At 36.2% G+C, this 24,727-nt stretch overlaps 1 protein-coding gene across 2 annotated transcripts in view; it reads left to right on the top strand.

Annotated features, from left to right (window-relative positions):
* The window catches only part of LOC125090540 (phospholipid-transporting ATPase ABCA3-like), a 127,559-nt gene that overhangs the window by 44,183 nt on the left and 58,649 nt on the right, over positions 1-24,727 (top strand). For both annotated transcript variants that reach the window (XM_047713302.1, XM_047713303.1), the window contains exons 12-18: positions 7,630-7,759; positions 9,690-9,844; positions 10,087-10,242; positions 10,585-10,795; positions 16,690-16,840; positions 23,566-23,664; positions 24,182-24,338. In XM_047713302.1, coding sequence (XP_047569258.1) covers positions 7,630-7,759; positions 9,690-9,844; positions 10,087-10,242; positions 10,585-10,795; positions 16,690-16,840; positions 23,566-23,664; positions 24,182-24,338 — 1,059 coding nt within the window. The remainder of the gene's footprint in view (positions 1-7,629; positions 7,760-9,689; positions 9,845-10,086; positions 10,243-10,584; positions 10,796-16,689; positions 16,841-23,565; positions 23,665-24,181; positions 24,339-24,727) is intronic.

Genomic DNA, 24,727 nt, shown 5'->3' on the forward strand with positions numbered 1-24,727 from the left:
GAGTCAAGTACCTTGGAGAATTATTCTCTGGTCTTGGGTCCTAATCAAAGAACTACCGACAATGCCAAATAGTAGATTTCAGAATTTCATTTGACTGCTTTATTCTTCTTACCTTCCACTTACTTTACTGAGAGTATGTGGAGTGGTTAAGTTATGCATATCCCACTAGTTTGTGTTGGGTTTGTGGGGAGAGTGGAAGATGGTAGATTTCAAGTCCCTTTTGATCACGTGTCTTCCATTATAGAGTAATTGTGCTCTAAGAGGTAATCTCTAGAAACTAGACCACAGGAGCCTCATCAACATCTGGACCTGATTTAGATGGCAGGACCCTGGACTTTGAGCTGATGCTATAAATGGTTGAGACATTTGTAGCACTGAGAGCCGGTGAAGGTGTTTTAATGTGAGAACAAAATGAGTCATTGGAGGCAGAGGATGGACTGTGGTTGCTGGAAGCTTTCATGATGGCCCCCAGGGATCCTCAATGATATTCACATTTCTGTGCAGGCCCCTTCTGCAGTGACTAGGCTGATCTTGTAACCTGTATAATACTCTGCAAGTGAAGTATGGGACTTCCAAAACTGGGTCGTAGAAGTCATTATGGCCTTTGCCTTAGTTGTGAATTGCTTTCTCTGGAGATAGCACCATGTCATTCAAGCTGGTCATATGGACAAGAACTGAATCTTCCCCAGACAATCAGTATGAACTTGAGTAGGCCTAGAAGTGGATACCCTGGTCTCGGTCAAGTCTTCAGATGACTTTAGCCCAGGTTATCACTTGACTGCAACCTTAGAAAGACCCTGAACCAGTTTCACCCAATTAATCTACTACATGACCACGCTTTTGCAGATGCGCCCAGTCAGAGCAATAAGGAATATACTAGTGAGAGGAATACCAGCATCACTGATAAAGTCTGGCAGTAGGAGATACCTTAACAGACATAGACCCGCTAGTAGAAGTGGAGGTAATGTGAGTCCAACATAATAGAGGATAGGTGGCCACACAGGCAGGAACAATTTTTCAAATAAAGTGTCAAGTATGGAGTGGCAGTCTGGGACACCTGGTCCACAAATGAAGGTTAACAGAGCACAGTTCTCTTGAAGCAGCACAGCAGGATAGTTAGTGAGGATATTGCCCAACCTGTACTACCAGAAGAAATAAAAGTTGTATCATCAGGAGCTAAGATAGCACCTGATATATAAATTCATGGTCTCCTCCACAGTTTCCAGTTTGTAGAGCTCACACTCATTGACCAAAGGAAGGTCTGGATTGGCTAAGTAGAAGTGTTCTGCAACACCACAGCAAATGTACATGAGGATTACCCAAGTCGGACAAAGGGACTTCTAGCAATTTACTTGGGTAACCATACTTGGAGATCCAAAGTACCATCACTATCCTATTGTTAGAGCAAGTCTATGTGCAGGCTAGGTAATAAATGTAATCTTGGCTGTTGATGACTTACAGTAGATACACTGGGACTACACTACCATCTAGTGGACATTTCTGTAGTTGCCAAATGTAGAATTACAAATTTAGGCATCAATTCCATTCACAGTAGCAACAAAAACCCTAAGATACCTAGGAATAAACCTATCTAAAGAAATAAAGGATCTATGCTCTAGAAACTACAGAACACTTATGAAAGAAATTGAGAAATATACAAAAAGATGGAAAAATATTCCATGCTCGTGGTTTGGAAGAATAAACATTGTTAAAATGTCTATGCTGCCCAGAGCAATCTATACTTTCAGTGCCACCCTGATGAAAATACCCTTGGTATTTTTCAAAGAGCTGGAACAAACAGTCCTAAAATTTGTGCAGAACAGAAAATACCCCTGAACTGTCAGGGGAATGATAGTGAAAAAGAGAAACAAAGCTGTGGGCATCACGTTGCCTGATTTCAAGCTGTATTACGAAGCTGTGATCACCAAGACAGCATGATATTGGCACAAAGACGGACACATAGACCAATGGAACAAAATAGAGACTCCAGAAATGGAACCTCAACTCTACGGCCAGCTAATCTTTGACAAATCAGGAAAAAAATATTCATTGGATAAAAGACAGTCTTTTCAACAAATGGTCCTGGAAAAATTGGGCAGCTACATATAAAAGAATGAAATTGGACCTTTCTCTTACACGATACACAAAGATAAACTCAAAATGGATGAAAGACCTCAATGTGAGACAGGAATCCATCAAAATCCTAGAAGAGAACATCGGCAGTAACCTCTTCTACCTTGGCCACAGCAATTTCTTTGAAGACATGTCTCCAAAGACAAGGGAACCAAAAGCAAAAATGAACTTTTGGGACTTCATCAAGATCAAAACAAAACAAAACAAAAAAAAACTTCTGAACACCAAAGAAAACTGTCAACAAAACAAAGAGGCAACCCACAGAATGGAAGAAGATATTTGCAAATGACACTACAGATAAAGGGCTGATATCCAAGATCTATAAAGAACTTCTCAAACTCAACACTCAAAAAACAAATAATCAAGTCAAACAATGGACAGAAGGCCTGAACAGACACTTCTCCAAAGAAGACATACAAATAAATGGCTAAGAGACACACAAAAAAATGTCCAGCATCACTAGCCATCAGGGAAATACAAATCAAAACCACAATGATGCATCACCTTACACCAATGAGAATGGCAAAAATTAACAAAGCAGGAAACAACAAATGTTGGCAAGGATGTGGAGAAAGGGGAACCCTCTTACACTGTTGGTGGGAATGCAAGTTGGTACAGCCACTCTGGAAAACAGTGTGGAGATTCTGCAATATGTTAAGAATAGAGCTTCCCTATGACCCAGCAATTGCACTACTAGGTATTTACCCCAAAGATACAGACATGGTAAAAAGAAGGGCCATATGCACCCCAATGTTCATAGCAGCAGTGTCCACAATAACCAAACTATGGAAGGAGCTGAGATGCCCTTCAACAGACAAATAGATAAAGAAGATGTGGTCCATATATATAATGGGGTATTACTCAGCCATCAGAAAGGATGAATACCCAACTTTTGCATCAACATGGATGGAACTGGAGGGGATTATGCTAAGTGAAACAAGTCAAGCAGAGAGAGTCAATTACGTGGTTTCACTTACACATGGAACATAAGGAATAGCACAGAAGACATTAGGAGAAGGAAGGGGAAAATGAAGGGGGGAATCAGAGAGGAAGAGGAGCCATGAGAGACTGTGGACTCTGGGAAACAAACTGAGGGTTTCATAGGGGAAAAGGGGTGGGGAGATGGGTTAGCCCAGTGATGGATATTAAGGAGGGCACATTTTGCATGGAGCACTGGGTGTTATACACAAAGGATGAATCATGGGACACTTTATCAAAAACTAATTTTGTACTGTATGGTGGCTAACAAAATTTTAAAAAATGAAAAGAAAAAAAAAAAAGCAATGACATACCTGACGGTTGGTGTAAACCCTTATCTTGATTCATTGGTCTCTGGGGAAGAGCTATTCTATTAGAAAAGCCAGGTGGAATCCTTTGAAACTTCCTACCCGCACTGGCCAAGATGGTAAATCCAAGGCAATATCACATTCTTGGGAAAGTGGCAGAGATGAAAGTGGCATGAGTAGCAATTCCCCTTAACTCTATTTAACTCTCCCCTCTGGTCCTGGCAAACCTGCAGAATGACAGTGGATCTATCCCACATTCAAAAAAAATAGTTCAACTATTTGCAGTTTTTGTGTCAGATGTGGTAATTTTCACTTATGGCAGATTAACACAGCCTCAGAATGTAGTATAGGGCCACTGATTCGGCAAGTTTGTTTTTCCTGCACCACCAAAATGGGAATCAGAGATCTTTGTATTCATTTGAATGGACAGCAACAGCATATATTTATTTGTCCGGGGTTATAGGCTCTTAAGATCTCTGTCCTGATAGAATCTGAAGGGAGCTGGATCGGCTACACATTTTGCAGAGTATCGCTGTGGCCCACTGTATAGATAATTGGATCAGATAAGCAAGAAATGGCAAGTTTGTTGGAGGCCTTGGTCAGACATGTATTCTGAGGAGGGAACAAATAAAGCCTATGAAGATTCAGGGACTCACTACATTAGTAAAAATTTTAGAAGTTAGTGATCTCATATCTGCTAGTAATTCTTCCCAAAGTAAAGGATAATTTAGTGCATTTTATACCTCCCACCGTAAAAGAGGAAAATAGTGCCTATTGGCTACTTCAGGTTTTGAGGCCAGTATAGTTTGTACCTGATAATACTGTTTTTACCTCTATACTGAATGACACAAAAAAACCTGCCAACTTTGAGTGGAGTCTGCAGCAGAAAAGGACACTGCAACAGGTCCAGGATGTAGTAGAAGCACTCCTGCTGCTTAGTCATCCCAACTCAGCAGCCTTTTTATCTGTGGGTGTTTAACACTGGGAAAGTATCATGTTGATTTTATGGTAAACCTCAATGGGAGAGTAATAATGCAGACATCTAGGGTTCTGGATCAAGGCAATGCCATCATCAATTGAAGCAGAGTTATATTTTTCAAAAAACAGTTCTGACATGCTGTTGAGCCTTGGTAGACACGAAGCAACGGATCATGGGATACCAAGTATCCAGATAGTTGAAAAACTAGGTAGAGATAATTGAAATAGAAAATTCAAACCTTTGAGATTGAAAGGAGCTTCATTTGCTGAGGAACACAGATGAGATTAAAGTTGGAGTGAAGAAAGCAAAGCGAAAGAATGACATGAAATGAATTTGGTGATATAGTCACAATATAAACCCTGCTGGGGGCTGTGAGGGCCATGATAAAGTGCCGCTTCCAGTCAGCGACGGGAGAAGAATTAGGCACAAACAAATCAGCTGCAAGAGATTGGGAGCAGGGGACAACAGTCGAGAAGACTGCTGCCACAAGCAACTCCACAGCCCCACTTTTATTGGATAGAAACAATAGCCAACAGAAGGACCGATGAAGGTCAAATGTTAGTCACTTGTCTTGTGGACCAGCAAGAAGAAGGATAAAGTTTATAGTTAACCAAGCACATTCTAAAGGACTTATCTAACAACGGGCGCTTCTCGGAAGAGAAAGGAGCAATAACGGAAAAGGGAAGCAGGCGGTATTTCGTTCCACCCTGAGCTGACCGGCGTTCCCGGGTGCTTGGCTTCCCTGAAGCAGGCGGAGTTCCACCCTGGGCGGGCCGGGCATTCCCCGCTGCCCGGCTTCTCTGAAGGGGCAGCCTCCCACCCTGAGTGAGCCGGGCATCCCCAGCTGCCCAGCTTCACGGTTGTATATCGTTCTTCTCCCCAAAGACCTGTTGCCAGTATATGTTTTTCTTAAGGCCATATCTAAATGTGCTTGGTAACTAGTAAAATCCTCCAGGGGTTATAGTTTAAGTAACAAATTGTCCCGAGGGGCAGTAGCAATAAAGCTCGGATTCCATTTTTTTTTTAATATTAGAAAATAATTGTTGACCTTTATTATTTTTTTCTCCCAAGTTTTTATTTAAATTCCAGCTAGTTAACATACAGTGTAACATTAGTTTCAGATGTAGAATTTAGTGATTCATCACTTAACATACAACACCCAGTGCTCATCACAGCAAGTGCCCTCCTTAATATCCACCACCCATTTTACCCATCCTCCCCACCTACCTCCCCTCCTGTGACTGTGTTTGTTCTCTGTAGTGAGGCTTTTCTTATTTGCCCCCCCCCCCACCCTGTATTCATTTGTTTCTTAAATTCCGCATCTGAGCAAAATCATATCTTGTTTGTCTTTCTCTGACCACTTTGCTTAGCATTTTACACTCTAGCTCCATCCACATCATTGCCTCACACCAGTCAGAATGGCTAAAAGTAACACAGAAAATAACAGGTGTTGGCGAGGATGTGGAGAAAGGGGAGTTCTTGTTGGTAGGAATACAAATGGGTGCAGCTACTTGGAGAACAATATAAAGGTTCCTCAGAAAGTTAAAAATAGAACAACCCTATGATCCACCAATGATGAGATATTTACCTATAAGAATACAAAATTACTAATTTGAAAGGATATATGTACCCCAATGTTTATAGCCAAACTATGGAAGGAGCCCAAATGTGCATCAGCCAATACTGGCCTTTATTAAGTAAAGAAACATGATCTAATTTTTCTGTGAGAACACTCTGGCTGCTGTGAGGATTATGAGTGGAAGAAAGAAGACAAATCAGGGGCTTTTGTAATAGCTTGGGTAAAATGTGGTGGCAGTGTGGACTGGTCTCATGGAGATAGAAGTATAGAAATTCAGAATATATCTGGGGTTAGAGCTGAAAAGTTTACTCTCTGGATGTAAAATTGAAGAAAAAGGAGTAAATTAAAGTAGTTGGTTTTGTGCCTTGAGCAATGGATGGTTGGTAGAGCAATTTATGGATATTGGAGATATTGGGGGAGAATTTGAGGTTTTTCATTAGTTGGTATTAAAGTGAAACTTTAAAAAAATTAAGAGCTTCATTTTGGATGTAAAACTTTACACATTCATTTAATTAGAGATTTCAAATAAGCAGTTCATGAAACTGGTAGCTTTGATCTAAGGAAAAGAGAGGATGAGGACATCTATGGAGAAAACATTTATTGCCATTTGGGGTAAAAGAGAAATCGCTTTTTTTGTTACACAAGATATTTTGCTTTATTCACCATTAATGGGTTATATTGGAAGGAACATATGTTAGAGTCTGAATGAAATGGGCTTGAATCCCAACTTTTTGATTTAGATATTGTGTTTCTTAAAGTATTTTTACTTCATTTGCATTACAAGTTTAACCAAATTTAACCAAAATCTTTTTTTTATTTACATAGTACCTTTGTCTCCTCCAGATAAGCAAATACTTATATATCATCTCTTCTTAAAGGTATCTATTTTTTCTCAAATTCAAGGCTAATTGGTTGCCTGGAAACATCACTACTCTGATGAGTTCAAGAAAATTTATAATTTTTTCAGATTATTTAAACAAGTTTCTTGTTTTCTAGAGTGAGAGTGATGCTCCTTCCATATTTTTGCATCTTTTTAAGGAGAATTTTATTTGTTTGTTTGTTTGTTTGTTTGTTAGTTTGTTTTTGAGAGAGTGTGAACAGGAGAGGGAGAGAGAATCTAAAGCAGATTCTGTGCCCAATGCACAGGGCTTGATCTCATGACCAGGAGATCATGACTTGAGGTGAAACCAAGAGTTGAATCCTTAACCACCTGAGCCACTAGGCACCCCTCCATATTTTTGCATCTTAAGCAGGAACCCTGCTAAACTCACATAAGAAATCTGAGATGCCTATAAAACATCTATGGTTTAGATATTCTATCCAGGTTTTTTATTGGCAATTCTCCAAACCAGGACAAATGTATGGACTAGAGAATATTATGGCATTATCAGCTTTAAGATGTTAGTTGAATCAAGGCATGAGTGGATATTGCTAAGGGGATATTTATAGATTTACTATGAAATTTTATAGCTCATGTTATGCCTTCAGATATTTTTTTCAGTCACATTTTCAGCCTTCTTAATTTTGGATTTTTTTATTTCCTCATGAGATTAATTACATGGTATGGTTTCTTGTATAGATAGTTGATATGAATGCTTGTCCTTTCAAAGTGATAGTGATAAAGTCAATATATTGTGGGTTTTCCTCAACAGGAATTCCGAGTACAAAATACTACCAAGATAGCTATAAAAGACTTGTCTTTGAATTTATATGTGGGGCAGATCACTGTTCTTCTAGGACACAATGGGGCAGGAAAATCCACTACCCTATCTGTTCTCTCAGGTAAGTGTATATATCTGTCCAGAGTATTCTCACATAGACACTGTAGATCAAGCCTACAAGACTTGTGTGTATTCTTTTGATATTTACAATTTAGCCAGTTCAGTGATGCATAAAATTGTTCAGTAATCTTTCTTTTTAAATTTTAAATAATTTTATGTGAAAGATAGCAGATAACAGGTTTTACAAAGATTTTACAAAGTGACCATTATAAATATGCTCAAAGAACTAAAGGAAACCATGATTAAAGAAGTAATGGAATGTATGAAAACAGTATGAAATAGAAAGTATCAATGAAAGGATAGATAGATTATTTAAAAAACCAGGTGGGAATTCTGGAATTTGAAAAGTACAATAACCAAAGTGAAAAATTCATTAAAGGGGCTCAACAGTAGATTTCATGAATTGTCACAAGAGAACACCAGTGAACTTGAATATAGATTGATAGAGATCATAAAATGTGAATAAAACTAAGGAAAAAGAATGAGGGAAAGTTAACAGTTTGATAGGAATTTTTGATACCTTTAAATGCACCGGCATACATGTACTGGGATGTAAGAGAGGAGAAAGAGAACAAAGCCGAAAAGGTAATGGCTGAAAACATTAATTTACACATTCAAGAAGCTCCACTAACTTCCAATAGGATAAATGTGAAGAGATCTTCACCCATAAATATTACAGTAAAAATTAAGGAGAAAATATTGAAAGCAGGAAGCCAAAATTGTCACATTCAGATGCACCCCAACAAGACCAGAAGCTGACTTCTAATTATAAACCATGGAGGCCGGAAGGGATGATATTTAATAAAAAGTTGAAAATTTGAAATCATCAGTTACTAATAATGAAATTGAATCAGTAATGAAAAAACTCCCAATGACCAAAAGTCCAGGAACAGATGTCTTTGCAGGTGAATTTTATCAAACATTTAAAAGATTTAATGTTCATTCTTCTCAAAGTATTCCAAAAAATTAAGAGAAAGGAAAACTTCCAAATTCATTCTGCAAGGTCAGCATTATCCTGATAGCAAATCAAGCACCCTACGTAAAATTACAGGTCAGTACTTCTGATGAACATATATGTAAATCTCCTCAAGAAAATGTTAGCAAACCAAATTAACAATAGATTAACAGGATTCATCATGATCATGTTGGATTTATGCTACAGATGCAAGGGTGATTCAGTACTGGCAAATCAATCAATGTGGTAATCACATGAACAAGAGGAAGGATAAAAACCATATGATCATCTCAGTAGATGCAGAAAAAAGGCATTTGATAAAATGCAACATCCATTCTTGATTCAGACTCTCAAAGTAAGTTTGGAGGGAACTCCAAAAGTATGTTTGGAGGGAATATATTTCAATATTATTAAGGCCATCTGTGACAAACCTACAGCTAAAATCATACTCAGTGGTGAAAAACTGAAATCTTTTTTTCTGAGATCAATAACAAGACAAACATGTCTGCTCCTACCACTTTAATTGAGCTTAATAGTGGATGTCGTAGTGACAGCAATCAGACAAGAAAAAGAAAAGGCATTAAATTGGTAAGAATTAATAAGGTAACTATTAGCAGATGACGTACGTAGAAATCCCTAAAGACACCACCAAAAAAACTATTAGAACTAATAAATGAATTCCATAGGTTGCAGAACACAAACAAACTCTATTGTTTTTATATACCTGAGTGATTTGTACTTATATTCATTGACTATTAGAACATGCAGTTAATCAAATAAAAATAAAAATTAAATATTTTTAATCTCATCTCCTCAAATACAATTGGTATTTTATGGAATTTTCTCCTGAGAGATATTGCTAATTCTAACAAATAATCCATATATAGATTTCAAATTTAAGTTTTTAATGAAAAGTTTGTTGTCATGTTCCCTCATGAAAGCTAAGGTACTATTATGTCTTCTGCTCGATCCCTAGGTCTCTATCCTGCTACCAGTGGAGAGGCCTATATTAATGGATATGACATCTCACAGCAGATGGTACAGATCAGGAAAAGCCTGGGCTTGTGTCCTCAACAAAACTTGTTGTTTAATTACTTGACCGTGTCAGAACACCTTTATTTCTATTGTGTGGTAAGCCAATAAAGATATGTTCCTTTTTCCCCACTCTACTGATGTACTTTAGGTAGATTCCCAACTATCAATATCCTTATTTTTAGAAAGTTCAAAAACTGATTTTTGATTAATTCTCCTTTAAATGTAAAGACAGGCTAAGGAAAGAAGACACTACAGTAATAATATAAGAAAAGGCTTGTATAAAGTTTTTCTAAGGAAAAAGCTGGAAACACCATGTAAATTCTGGCTTCTCTTTGTAGGTAAAAGGAATACCTCGAAAGACACATCTTCTGGAAATTGATCATATGCTGGCTGCTTTTAACCTTCTAGATAAGCGTAATGAATTTTCATGTTCACTGAGTGGAGGAATGAAGCGCAGACTCTCTGTGATCATAGCACTTCTAGGGGGCTCCAAGGTAAAAAAAAAAAAATGTGGGGGTACTAAGAATGGATCCCCACTGAAGCTAGTCTAAAAAATTTAGCCAACAAAAACCTGAGAGCTGATAAAGATCTAACACTGTAAAAGGAACCTTACAAATTAAATCCCATATAGAATTCATATTATCAAATTATTGTAATAAATTTTTCACAGGTTTGGAATTATTCTAGCATTCCTAATTCAGTTTTAGTCTAAACTTGTTAGCTTAATTGAACAAGTGACTGAAAAACAAAACCGGAGTAACCCCCATAAGTGGTAAGATCTTAGTGACACTAGTACATATGCTTAATGGTTATGAAATTGTTCTTCTGGTCTTCAGGTGGTGATACTTGATGAGCCAACCTCTGGCATGGACCCAGCCTCAAGGAGGGCCACCTGGGATGTCCTTCAGCAGTATAAACAGGATCGTACCATCTTATTGACCACACACTACATGGATGAAGCTGACTTCCTGGGTGATCGCATAGCCATCATGGTCAAGGGATCCCTGCGGTGCTGTGGCTCTTCAGTTTTCCTGAAAAAAATATACGGTCTCTTTCCCTTTGATTATTTTTTGGGTATTGATATCTCAATATTCTTCTAACATAATCTTCATGGATATTGATATCTTAGTAATATTATTCTAATATAATTTCCATAATTTTTTGTGTGTCTCCCCAAAACTTCTATGATTTCCTCTTTTTATTGGGGCTCAACTATGAGCCCTTTGAAGTAATGGTCATAGTTTATTTATTTTTAATATGGAAGTATAATTGACATACAGTGTCCTATTATTTTCAGGTGTACCTCATAGTGGTTCAGTATTTTATGTATTACAGAGTGATCCTCATGATAAGTCTAGTTACAATCTGTAACCATACAGTGTTATTACAATATTATTGACTGTATTTTCCATGCTGTATATTATATCTGCATTGCTTATTTATTTTGTATCCAGGAGTTTACTCCTCTTAATCCCCTTTACTTATTTGCGTGGCCTCCAATCCCTTCTGTTTCTGGTAACTGACAGTTTGTTCCTTGTATCTTTGAGTCTGTTTTGTCTCTGTGGGTTTTTTTTTGTTTTTTTTTTTGTTTGTTTTTTTTTTTGTTTTGTTTTTTTTTTTTTTTTAGATTCTACATGTAAGTGAAATTATTCGGTATTTGTCTTTGTCTGATTTATTTCACTTAGCATGATACCATCTAGGTCTAGCCATGTTGTTACAAATGGAAGGATTTCATTTTAATGGCTACGTAATATTCCATTGTATATATTTACCACATCTTCTTGATTTGTTCATCAGTGGGTGGACACTTAGGTTGCTTCCATAACTCAGCTCTGGTAAATAATGCTGCAATAAACATAGGGGTGCATATATCTTTTTGAATTGGCATGTTTGTGTTCTTTGAGTAAATACCCAGTAGTGGAATTACTGGATCGTATAGTAGTTCTACTTCTAATTTTTTGAGGAATCTTCACAATGTTTTCCACAGTGGTTCCATCAGTTTCCATTTCTGCCAACAGTCCAGAGGGTTCTTTTTTCTCCGCATCCTCACCATCACCTATTATTTCTTGCATTACAGTTTAAGCCATTCTTTTTTTCATTATTATGTTCAGTTAGCCATAGTATAGTACATCATTAGTTTTTGACGTAGTGTTCAATGATTCATGAGTTACATATAACACCCAGTGCTCATCACAACACATGCCCTGTTACCCTCATCATCACCCTGTTACCCCCTCCCCTGACCCCCTACCCTCTGAAACTCTGTTTGTTTCCCATGGGCATAGTCTCTCATGGTTCATCTCCCTCTCTGATTTCTCCTTCTTCAGATTTCTCCCCCTTCCCCTATGCTCCTCTGTGCTATTGCTTATGTTCCACATATGAGTGAAACCTTATGATAATTGTCTTTCTCTGCTTGACTCACTTCATTTAGCATAATCCTCTCTAGTTCCATCCATGTTGATGCAAATGGTGAATATTCATCCTTTCTGATGGCTGAATTGTATGTGTGTACTGGAAAGGAACCAGTCAACAAAACTAAGAGGCAAGGGTGCCTGGTGGATTAGGTGTTAAGCGTCTGCCTTCGGCTCAGGTCATGATCTCAGGGTCCTGGGATGGAACCCCACATGGGGTTCCCTGCTCAGTGGGAAGCCTACTTCTCCCTCTCCCACTCACCCTGCTTGTCTTCCCTCTCTTGCTGTGTCTCTCTCTAATAAGTAAATAAAAATCTTAAAAAAAAAAAAAAAAACCAACAACTAAGAGGCAGGCCACAGAATGGGAGAAGATATTTGCAAAGGCCATTATAGATAAAGGACTGGTATCCATGATCAAAAAAGAGCTTCTCAAACTCAACACCCAAAAACAACCCAGTCAAAATATGGGCAGAAGACATGAACAGACATTTCTCCAGAGAAGACATACAAATGGCTAGGAGACACATGAAAAAGTGTTCAACATCACTAATCATCAGGGAAATAGAAATGAAGACCACAACGAGATACTACCTTACACCAGTTAGAATGGCCAAAATTAACAAGACAGGGAATAACAAATGTTGGCAAGGATACGGAAAAAAGGAAACCCTCTTACACTGTTGGTGGGAATGCAAGCTGGTACAGCCACTCTGGAAAACAGTATGGAGCTTCCTCAAGAAGTTAAAAAATAGAGCCACCCTATGACCCAGCAATTGCACTTCTAGGTATCTACCCCAAAGATACAGATATAGTGAAAAGAAGGTAAACATGCACCCCAATGTTCATAGCAGCAATGTCAACTATAGTCAAACTGTGGAAGGAGCCAAGATGCCCTTCAACAGATGAATGGGTAAAGAAGATGTGGTTTTAGCCATTCTGACAGGTGTGAAGTGAAACCTCCTTATGGTTCTGATTTGTAATTCCCTGATGATGAGTGATGTTGAGCACATTTTCATGTATCAATTAGCCTTCTATATGTCTTTGGAGAAATGTCTGTTCACGTCTTCTGCCCATTTTTAAATTGGATTATTTGGTCTTTGGTGTTGAGTTGTATAATTTCTTTGTATATTGTGGATGTTATCCCTTTATCTGATATCATTTACAAATATCTTCTCCCACTCACAATGCTGCCTTTCGTTTTGTTAACAATTTCCTTCCCTGTGCAAAAGCTAGGTAGTCTCAATAGTTTAATTTTGCTTTTGTTTCCCTCGCCAGAGGAGACCCAGCTAGAAAAATGTTTCTATAGTCAATATCAAAGAGATTACATCCTGTGTTTTCGCCTAGGAATTTTTGGTTTGCGAGCATTTTCTTTTATTCTGTAGGTTGCCTTCCATTTTGTTGTTTCCTTTGTCATTCAGAATCTTTTTATTTTTTTAATTTTTAAAGAGGATTTATTGATTTATTTTAGAGAATGAGAGAGAGAGAGAGAATGATTGGAGGAAGATGCAGAGGGAGGGAATCTTCAAGCAGACTCTCCACTGAGCACAGAGCCTGACTCAGGGCTCAGTCCCACAACCATGAGATCCTGACTAAGCCACCCAGGCACCCCCATAATCTTTTTAGTTTGTTGTGGACACACTTGTCTATTTTTTTTTCTTTGCTATGCTTTTGGTTTCATATCCAAAAAACATCATTGCCAGGACCAATGTCAAGATTTTACCCAGTGTTTTCTTGTAGGAGTAGATCTTACTTTTTTCATTAAATCTATTCATTTGTTCTGTCTTTTGATTGGAGAGTTTAATCTGTTTATATTTAATGCAGATTTTTATAGGGAAGTACTCCTTTGTTAATTGTGTTCTCTTTGTCTTATAATTCTGTGTCCTTCTTTTCCTGTCTTACTGTCTTCATTTCTTTTTTATTGATTTTTTTTGTATTGATATGCTTTGATTTCTTTGTTTTGTGTAATTTCTAGACATATTTTCTTTGTGGTTATCATGGGACTAACATAAAATATAACTTCATATTATAAGCTGATAACTTAAACTCCATTGCATACAAAAAACTGTTCTCTTTACTCACAATATTTTAGTTATTGATGGCACACATATATATTTGTATTGTGTAATTGTGTATTGCATATCTTATTTTTAGTTAACATGTTTTAGTAATATTTACTTTTAGTTATAGTTTTTTAATACTTTTGACTTTTATAGTAGGATTAAAAGTAGCTTATCCACCATCATTACAATATACATTATTCTATTTTTTAAAATATTTTATTTATTTATTTGACAGAGATCACAAGTAGGCAGAGAGGCAGGCAGAGAGAGAGGAGGAAGCAGGCTCCCTGCAGAGCAGAGAGCCTGATGTGGGGCTCGATCCCAGGACCCCAGGATCATGACCTGAGCCAAAGGCAGAGGCTTTAACCCACTGAGCCACCCAGGCACCCCCATTATTCTATATTTGTATATTTACATTATTTGTGAGATTTATGCTTTCATATGAATTGGTATTACTGGTTAGCATCCTTTTTTTTTTTTTTTAAGAATACTTTTCAATTTCAGGATTTGAAGAACTCCCTTTGGCATTTCTTATAATGTAGATCTAGTGGTAATGAATTCTCTCAGCTTTTGTTTATCTAGGAATGTCTTTCTCCTTCATTTTTGAAGGATAGTTTTGCCAAATAGAGTACTCTTGGTTGGTATTTTTTCTTTCAGCACTTTAAATATATCTCGTTATTCCCTCTAGCCTTCAAGATTTCTGCTGAAAAATCAGCTGTCTAATGAGCAGTCCCTTGTATGTAACAACTTGCTTTTCCCTTGCTGCTTTTAAAATCTTCTCTTTGTCTTTGACTTTTTACTATTTGATTTATAATGTATCTTATTGTAGATGTCTTTGGATTCATATTGTTTAGATCCTTTGCATTTGTGTCTCTGAATATCCATTTCCTTTCCCTGGTTGGGAAATTTTCAGCCATTATTTCTTTGAATAAACTTTCTAGCTCCTCATCTTCCTCCTCCCTCTCTCTCTTCCTCTCTCCCTCCCTCCATTATGGGACTCCCATATTGTATATATTGTTCTACTTAGTGATACTCTAAGTCTCTTGGGCTTTATTTATTCTTTTTCATTTTTTTTCTTTTTGTTCCTCTGAGTGAACAGTTTCCAGTGACTTGACTTTGAGGTCACTTATCCTTTTGTCCACTTTATGTAGTCCACTTTTGAACCCCTTTAATGAATTTTTCATTTTAGTTATTATATTCTTCAGCTCTATGACTTCTTTTTGGTACTGCTTATACTTTGTTTCTTTGTTGAAATTCTTGCTTTGTTCATGTGTTGGTATCCTGACATTGGTGAGCATCTTTATAATGTTATTTTAAACTCTGTCAGGTAAATTATGTAGATCTCCATTTAATAGAGTCATATTCTGGAGATAATATTTTTCCTTTGTTTGGAAAACATTTCTATTTCTGCTTTTCTATTTTTTCCATCATATTTAGGTTTCTATTTTCTAGTTTCCTTGCATGTGTTTTTAAATGATTAAATTTGTGACTATAATAATAGTGGGACTAAAGTAATTGATATTTATCCCCAGAAAATGGTATACCCTGGTCTGTTAGGCCACTATTATGGAAGACTTAGTCACTATAATCTATATTTGAGCAAATACTGGGATGTATTCACCTTTGTATAGGTTCTCTCCATCACTGTCTTCAGATGTTTTAGTAATAGGATCAGGATTTTGCTCTTAGCAGAGGTTGGGATCTGTACATGAATGAGATCATGGAGATCTCTTTAAGCTATAGTGCAGTTCCCAGCTTTTTGTATCTAACAAATGCTCTTCGATTTCCATTTCTGCACTGTTTTCTTCACCTTAAAGGTTTTCTGTCTACCCTGCTGCCTCTCTCTAACTTTCAAAGGGCCATTGCAGTGAAGGGCTAATGTACCACAGACGTGTTTCTCTCAGCTCTTTTTCTGCCCTGAGCTATCAGAGTACCATTGCAATGTTTTCGACAAAGTTCTGGAGTGCCCCAGAGACATTTTTTTTCTACTTCTTACCCTTTCCTCCAGCTTTGCAAGACAAGTATAGTGCATCTGGTGGAGGTGGAGAATACTTTGGAAAGATTTCTCAGATATCTGATGGAAGGGACTTTTATCTGATTAACTTACTGCCTTACTTATAATAGGCACCAAATAGATATCTGTTTAATGAATATTAACCTTGTCTTCTCAGATCTCAATGTCAATAGAATAAAAGGCCATATATTTTTTTCCAAATATATGGAAGTTTCCCAAATATATGATTTAAAAAAAAAAAACAGATTTTTTTTCCATCTCTGTTCTATCAGTCCCTAAGAAAATTAATGAAATTATGAAAGAAGTACTAATTAGACTTCTTAGACTTATAGTCATATGATTAACATGCTTTATCTTCTTCTAGCTCACCTAAAACATGGAAAGCCAACTATGGTCTCCCAAGAATATTGGAAATACAAAATTGTTTCACTTGTTTTTCTAAATGGATTTTCTCAGGTGTGGGATACCACATTGTCATGGTGAAGGAAGCTCACTGTGATGTTGAAGAAATCTCCAAATTGCTTCAGCGTTATATACCAACAGCCACTTTGGAGAAGAACGTTAATAAAGAAGTATCTTTTATTCTACCCAAAGAGTATTCCCACAGGTATGAGTCTAGAGAATGCAAAATGATTAATGTTTAGATAACCAGATATCATTATTGCTTTCCCAGGCCTCTTCAATCTTAGTAAATAGAGTTTATTTAACAAGTCAAAACTCCAGTCATTGCTGTCACTTGCACTGAAAAGAAGGATGCCACATTTGGCTATAGATTCCTGGTTTTAATTGGTTATTACTGATAGTATGTTTTGGTGGCATCAAAATTGGTGAGTGAAGTGAACAGAAATATAAATGAGATGAAAATGATTTTAGTGGTGGCTCTTGAAGCCAAGGTGATAGGAACTCAGTGTAAAAAGGCAGTTTGACTGCACTCACTAGCCCAGTTTTTCATCAAAGATAGTCACAAAGAATAATAACTTTACCTAAGATAACCATCCTGATGAAGGGAAATCAAAACTAAGTATACTCATCAGTGACTTTGAGAGTATAATATTTTTATCTTTTTCTAATATATAAGTAGGTAGTTGTAGTATTTCCTCAAGCCAGTTGTCATATTCCAGAAGAATATGAAGGGTTTTAATGCCCTCTTTTCTAGGTAAAGGAGGAATGTTTCAAAAAGCCAAAAAAGAAGGAAAAGGAACTGCATCCTGTCAACATTGTTCATTGAGTAAATCTGAAAGTTCTTGAGAAGCAGCAGCATAGAATAGAGTGATCAAGCAGCAGAATGGAATCAAGATTCTAGCCATAAGCTGGAATGAGTGAATTAAATATCATGGAGAATTAGAAATTCTAGATACGTATCCTCAGCGATACATGGTGATTGACTTATTCAGAAAAGTTGGGAACCAAATGGATGTTTTGGCCCATTGTGATAGTTGTGATTCATGTGAAGCTGCAGAGTCTCTCTGAAGGAGACATAAAGTTAAAGCACTTGCCTAAACTTATCACACTATCTGCCTATCTGCATTCATATGGACACAAATGACATTCTCAAAGAATGTCTAAAACAGGAAATGAAAGTATTCTGAAGCAGATGATATCTTTTATCATCATAGTTATAGTATCTTCTTCATATTTTATCATATCTTCATATTTGAAAGCAGAAGGTCTTTATCATCTATTTTTACTAATCATTGGGGCTTAAGAGAACAGGAAAAGGAAGAAGATCCAAGAGGTGAACTATTAGATTACTGGGCCATATAATGATGCACTGACTCCAGAATAAACTTGGAAGTCATGAAAGGAGGGAAGAATGTGTTTTTCTAACAGGGAGATATTTTATTTAAAAAAACAACAACAACACAATTTTTTAAAAAGTCAGCTCCACATCCAGCATGGACCCAACACAGGATTTGAACTCACAACCCTGAGATCAAGACCTGAGCTAAGATCAAGAGCTGGATGTTTAATTGACTGAGCCAACCAGGTACCCCTAATAGGGAGATATTTTAAACTAAGAAATGGAAAAAAACTATTTAAAGGAAAAGAAATAGCTATGAATCTATTTTTTTGTCAGAATATAATATGAAAAAAAATGAAATGATGGTTGAATTCTTGGTGATTTTCATTCCAGCTAAGATTTTTATAACTGAATAGTAACTTTTTGCAAGATATTATTCTAGTATGGATTTATTTACAAATCTAAATAAATAATAAGGAAGAGAATAAGCATTTTAGTTACATATATCTGTATTCTGATTCATTGAATGTCTCTCACAAGGAAAGTACTCTTGAAATTTTAAAACAGTATTGTTACTTGCTGTAAAACAGTGCTGAAACATGTTGGAATGAAGCTTAAGTTTAGAGTGTTGCCTGGGGAGTGGAGTGAATGGAAGTGATATGCAGAGACATAAAAGAATTACCAGAATAGTGCTACATATCAGGAAATATTTATATGTTTAAAATTCATGAATTAGAGGCTGTAAATATAAAGGGAAACCAGTGGGTGGCAATAGAAGAAAGAAACAAATACCGTTTTATGAAACTCCTACAAATTAAAAGGAGGAAATGTACTATTACTGGTACAAGGTTTAAACAAGATAACATGGTAAAGAGAGTAATTCAAGTATAGACACACAACAGATATTTCATTCACCTCAAAGCGGGTCTACTGATGTGTCTCTGAGGTTTGTTGCCAACAATTACCTCTTAGAAAGATGGCGGGGGGAGGAATGGAGAAAATTAAAAACAAACTAATACTATAAATCTAAATCTGCTAATCAAGAAAATGTTGGCTGAAGGCAAAAAAAAATCAGATATTTTATGGGAAATTTACAACATCGTGGTGAACTTCATGGCAGAGAAGAAGAAAGGATCTTGGTAGACTTAGAAGCCAACATATATAGAATATACATAAGATATATAGAAAAGCAAATTTCTGTAACATAACCCAAGATTGTTTGGAAGCTTCAAAAATGAAATTCTGAACATAGATCCCAAAGTTGAAAAAAATAGAGTGAGAGCTAAAATTCAATAAACAAGGATAAGTAATAGAGTTGATACAGAATATCATCAGGAATTTTATCACCCCAATCTGTTATTCAAAGGATTTAAAAAGCAGTTCATTTAATATTAATTTGGGGTGTTTTGAGCAGGTTTAGCTCCTAAACTGTGAAGTTGGAAAGATGTATGAGGGTTACAAGTATGTATTTGGTACAGCAGAAAGAGCCTAGTATTTGAGATAATCCAGCATACTAGCCAGGAAGAAAAAGAAGGGAAAATAAATGTATACATGATAGATCTAGATAATTGTTATGCAAGGCCTCTTTAGAAGTGTCCTGATAACCTTCCTGTAGTTTGGCCTTGACTTGTCTTAAAGGCATGAGATTTTGAGGTTGGGACCTAGAAATGAGAAAAGACTAAAATATTGTCACCAAGAATTTCAAAGAAAGGAAGCTTCAGTGTCGGCATCAAGTAAAGACAATTTTCAATTCCTGTTTTGATTCAATCTTTCCAAGCAAAGAGAATGATCTTTTAATTTAAAATACAAGAACAAACAGGGAGAAAGGGAGAAATTTTCAGTGTGCTTCTCACAGCTGTAAAGAAGTTCAAGTTTCCAAGCTGTAATGAAGTGCGTATGAGACACTCACATCACTATGAAGTGATTGCAGAGGAATAAATGTTAGTTCAAGTGAAATAATTTTGCAATAAATAAGGGAAGAAAATAAAATGTACTTAATTTTACCTTTTTCCAAGTGACTCTGTTTACAAGATGATTCTTAAATTCAGAAAGATTATACCAAATATTAAGATTAAATCAGTAGTAAATCGAGAGAGATTAAATCAAATAGTCATGGTGATACAGTTGGTTTAAAACACAAACCAGTTAGAAAACTAGAGATGTGCCAATCTCATTCTAATTTTAAACTTCAGAAATTGACACTGATGTTCCCATGGTTGATTCAGAGCAAAACACACACACACACACACACACACACCCCAAAACCTTGAATGATAACTAATAAATCATTAAATCATGCAAAAACTCATCTTGGTCTTGTACAGAATTTCCTCCATATGTTTTATATGATTTTAAGTCAGTCCTGGATAAATATCAATCTCTTTCTAAGGAAGAGCAGGAAGAAGAATGGGCTGTAGAAAAGATACTGAATTTTGAAATAAAAGCACTAATCTAAGAAATAATAAGAAATGCCTACTTTGAAAATAATTTCCCAATATGGGAAACTTCAGAAATTCTCTTCTGTATAGTCTCAATCAAATTAAAGAGGGCACTAAATGTAGAACAGTTTGGAGGAGAGGAAAATGAGATAAAATGATGTGAAATTCCTGATCAGCTAATAAAGATCTGACCAATACTTAGGCAGAAAAGAGAACTACTAAAAGAGAACTGCTATGCCAAAAATTCTTCCCAGGACTATGAGGAAACCTGCAAAAAATAAAGAGGCCAACCAGTACATTAACCCTACACACCCACAAGAATGGCTGAAACTAAAAAGACAGCCTTTAACATATGAACATGGTAAATGGATCTCATCGCTGATAGAAGTATAAAATGGTAAAACTGCTTTGGAAAATGAGTGATCTTTTTTTACTAAGCTAAGTATGTGCTTATCCTATGACCCCGCAATTATTCCTACTATATACCTTAAAAACACATGTCCATCAGAAGAGATGTAAAAGAGTATTTATATATGTAGACACTATTCATAATAGCTCCAAACCAAAACCACCAAAATGTCCATCAAAAGGAAAATGGAAGAATATAGCAATAAAAAAGAATAAGCTTGTGGTATATATGACATGAATAAATTCTCACAGACATTGAGACATTGGATAAAAAAGTACAGGCTGCAGGATTCCATTTATATGAAGTTCAAGAAAAGAAAAAAATCTTTATGTAATTCTAAAATTAAAATAACCTCTATAAGAGGGGTGTCTAGCTGGCTCATTGGAGCACGTGACTCTCGATCTTAGGGTTGTTAGTTTGAGCCCCACATTAGGTTTAGACATTACTTAAAGTCTTTTTAAAAATAATAAAATTACCATAAGAGGGGTGCCTGGGTGGCTCGGTGGGTTAAGGCCTCTGCCTTCGGCTCAGGTCATGATCCCAGGGTCCTGGGATCAAGCCCCACATCGGGCTCTCTGCTCTGCGGGGAGCCTGCTTCCTCCTCTCTCTCTCTCTCTGCCTGCCTCTCTGCCTACCTGTGATCTCTGTCTGTCGAATAAATAAATACAATCTTAAAAAAAAAAAATACCATAAGATGTGTAGGGGTGTGTGTGTGTGTGTGCACGTGTGCATGTGCACACACACACACATGCGGTGGGAGGGCATTAGGAAAGAAGTTATTGACTAAGAAAGGACCTGTTAGGATCCCCCTTTGTTATTCTGGAAATGCTCTCTATCTTACCTGGATGGTTATCATGTATGTATGTACTTATGTGGAAATTCATTTACAAGTAGTATACTTTGTTATGTCTCAGTAAAAAAAATCTTTATTTAAAAATATATGTAATGAAAAAAACTTTGTAATGGATAGAAGTAAGTACATCAAATGTTAACAGTGGTATACTTTAGGTGGTCACGTTTTTTTCTGTTTTTTAAAAATTTTTCTGTATTCTTATCTTACGTAGACTATATGTTGTCTTTATAACTATGTATATTTATTCAATATATATGTATCATATATATAATAAATAACAAAACAAAATGGGAAAAACAGCTATACTCAAGGTGATCAATTTTTCTTTTTAATTTTTTTTGTGTTCCTCTCAAGTATAATATATAATATATATACTTATATTTGTTAAATATATATTTTATATTTTATATATAATAAAACGTATATTAGTATGTTTTTCACATTATGATTGGCTCATACAGTTTTTTAAATTTATCTTTCTATTACTGTCTTTACTGTCTTTATCTTTACTCCATATCACTAAGGAGCCAAGGGTATGCTAGTTGACACGTGATTGCATGATGACAAAAATCAAGAAACTTATTTAGTTCTGGAGTATATGAATTAGGAAAGTCTGCCATAGTTACTCCCTATGGGAATAATCACCAGGCAAATTTCTGTGTTTTTTTTCAGGATCATTACATGCATTTACTGACATGAGTATAATATGTTGTACATCACATACATATATTGATACGAATACAATAATAATAATTCGTTTTATAACTTTTTTTAAAAAAAATTTATTTATTTATTTGACAGACAGAGATCACAAGTAGTCAGAGAGGCAGGCAGAGAGAGAGAGAGAGCTGTTAAGCAGAGAGCCCGATGTGGGGCTCGATCCCAGGACCCTGGGATCATGACCTGAGCCGAAGACAGAGGCTTTACCCCACTGAGCCACCCAGTCACCCCTAGTTTTATAACTTAACAGAAGTGAAATCCTATCATAATGATGTTCTGAATCTTGTTCTGTTTACTTACCTGCATTTTTGGTCAACTGTTTATGGTAGGACTTTTAGGACTTCCCATTTTTCAGATAACTCGAGGGGAAATCTGCACTTTACTGCATCTTTCTCTTTCATAATATCATACCAGAATATATTCATTAAGCTGTTAATGGATAGTTTGAATATGGAGGAAATTTTGATCTTCCAAAAGAGGGAATTTTGAATTCCTCCAACATTGAGAGTGTGCATACATAGTTTACATGGTCCTCACTGAATATATATTTTTTTAGTATATATATATATTATATATAATATAATATATATATATTAGGTTTTGAGACCTAGAGGTTTTTGGAAAAGATCATCTTATAAATGTGAAGCACTGTAAATTCTTCCCAGGGAAACTATTCTTTAAACACCTTGATGTCTCTATGCTGCATCTGGCTCAAATTCCATGGTTTTTCTTGACTCTTGAATCACTTGATTCTATCTATGCCTCCCATTTCTACTGCACCTTCTCCATTGTCTATGTGAGTGACTTTTTTCTCCTGTTAATTTGAATAATCTTTTAAAAAACTTACTGAATAATAAGAACCATAGCATTTATATGTCTGTGATAAGTTAATTCACGTGAGCTAGCTAGAGTTATTAGCAGATAGAGTCTCTTGGTAGTTTATTAGAAGACCAAAATTATGTGTTTTCAAGAACTAGGGTGAGAAACTGCAAGAGCAGTTTACTTGTTTCTGTATTAAGAACCGAAGTGAAGAATGAGCTACATTGTCCCTGCTGCTGAAGGGAAATCAATTTAGAATAATATGAAAATCTTCTGATTTTGGTACTAACTTTTATTCCTCCCCTTCTCACTTTTCCTTCCCCTTATTATTTCTTTTCTATTCATATTCTAGCTTTGAAGCTCTATTTACTGATCTGGAAAAGAGACGATATGACTTAGGCATTGCTAGCTTTGGTGCCTCTATTACTACCATGGAAGAAGTCTTTTTTAGGTGAGCAAGGATGCATAGGGAAAATAAAAACCATTGGGGAGGAAGAACCACATCGTGGTCCCTTTTTTAAACTCCCCAAACTCAGAGTCACACATTAGAAAATTAAGAGGTGTGGAGAGGTAAGAGAACTGATGTGATTTTTTTTTTTTTTATGGTAATAACCCTGGAAAAAAACACCACTATCATTTTTTAAAAAGAACAGATATTTTGGTTTATCCAAAGTATGAATTAGATGTTAATCTTTAACTTGAATCAGTTCAACTTAATGAAACATTCAATAGCTTTGCCCTAATTTTCTTAGCCTTACTATGGTCTGCCAGCAGTCCTGTGACTGGTGTTTGGGAACCACTCCTCTAGCAGAGTTACGCTGTGGCCTCCATATAATGCCCCTGCCAAGTCAGTAAGCAAACCCAGAGCCTTCTGAGTTGAATGTTGTTAACTCACATTCTCCAAACAAGATATTATGAGGGTAGAGTTGAAATTAAATGATTTGTGCTATTTTTTTTTTTTTATGTAGAGTCAGTAATCTGGAAGATTCACAAACAGGTATCCAAGCTACCCAAACTCCACCTCCCTCTGTGATGAGTGAAGTCTCAGTTAAGAACCAGAATTGGAGTATGCCAAGCAATTTTTCTACCATGAATGAAATCCCTGCTATTATGTTTAATACTGGGGTAAGGGCCTTTGCTAAGAAACCTGATGTATATTTACTTGATTAGGGCACAGGAAGTACATTTTTGTTTACTATTTGAACAAAGGTACTGTGGAGTTTTTAACCACTACACCCTACCAGACAGGGAGCAGTCTGTACCATAACCTAATTTATTTCCCAACGCAGAAGCAATGAAGTCTAGGCAAAAATTTCAGCTCTCACTCTCACCATTGCTATTCCTCAGGGTTGTTTTTTTGTTTGTTTGTTTTTTGTTTTTTAATGTCTTAGAATTCTTTTTTTTTTTTTTTTCCAAATTGCTAACCCAGAAATTTGATAGTTCACTGAAGCTGGAGTGAACTGGAAAGAGCATGATTTTTGGTAATCAAACATGCCCAATATTATAAGTTTTTG

Source organism: Lutra lutra, chromosome 18 (assembly GCF_902655055.1).
Source record: "Lutra lutra chromosome 18, mLutLut1.2, whole genome shotgun sequence".
Classification (NCBI taxonomy): Eukaryota; Metazoa; Chordata; class Mammalia; order Carnivora; family Mustelidae; genus Lutra; species Lutra lutra.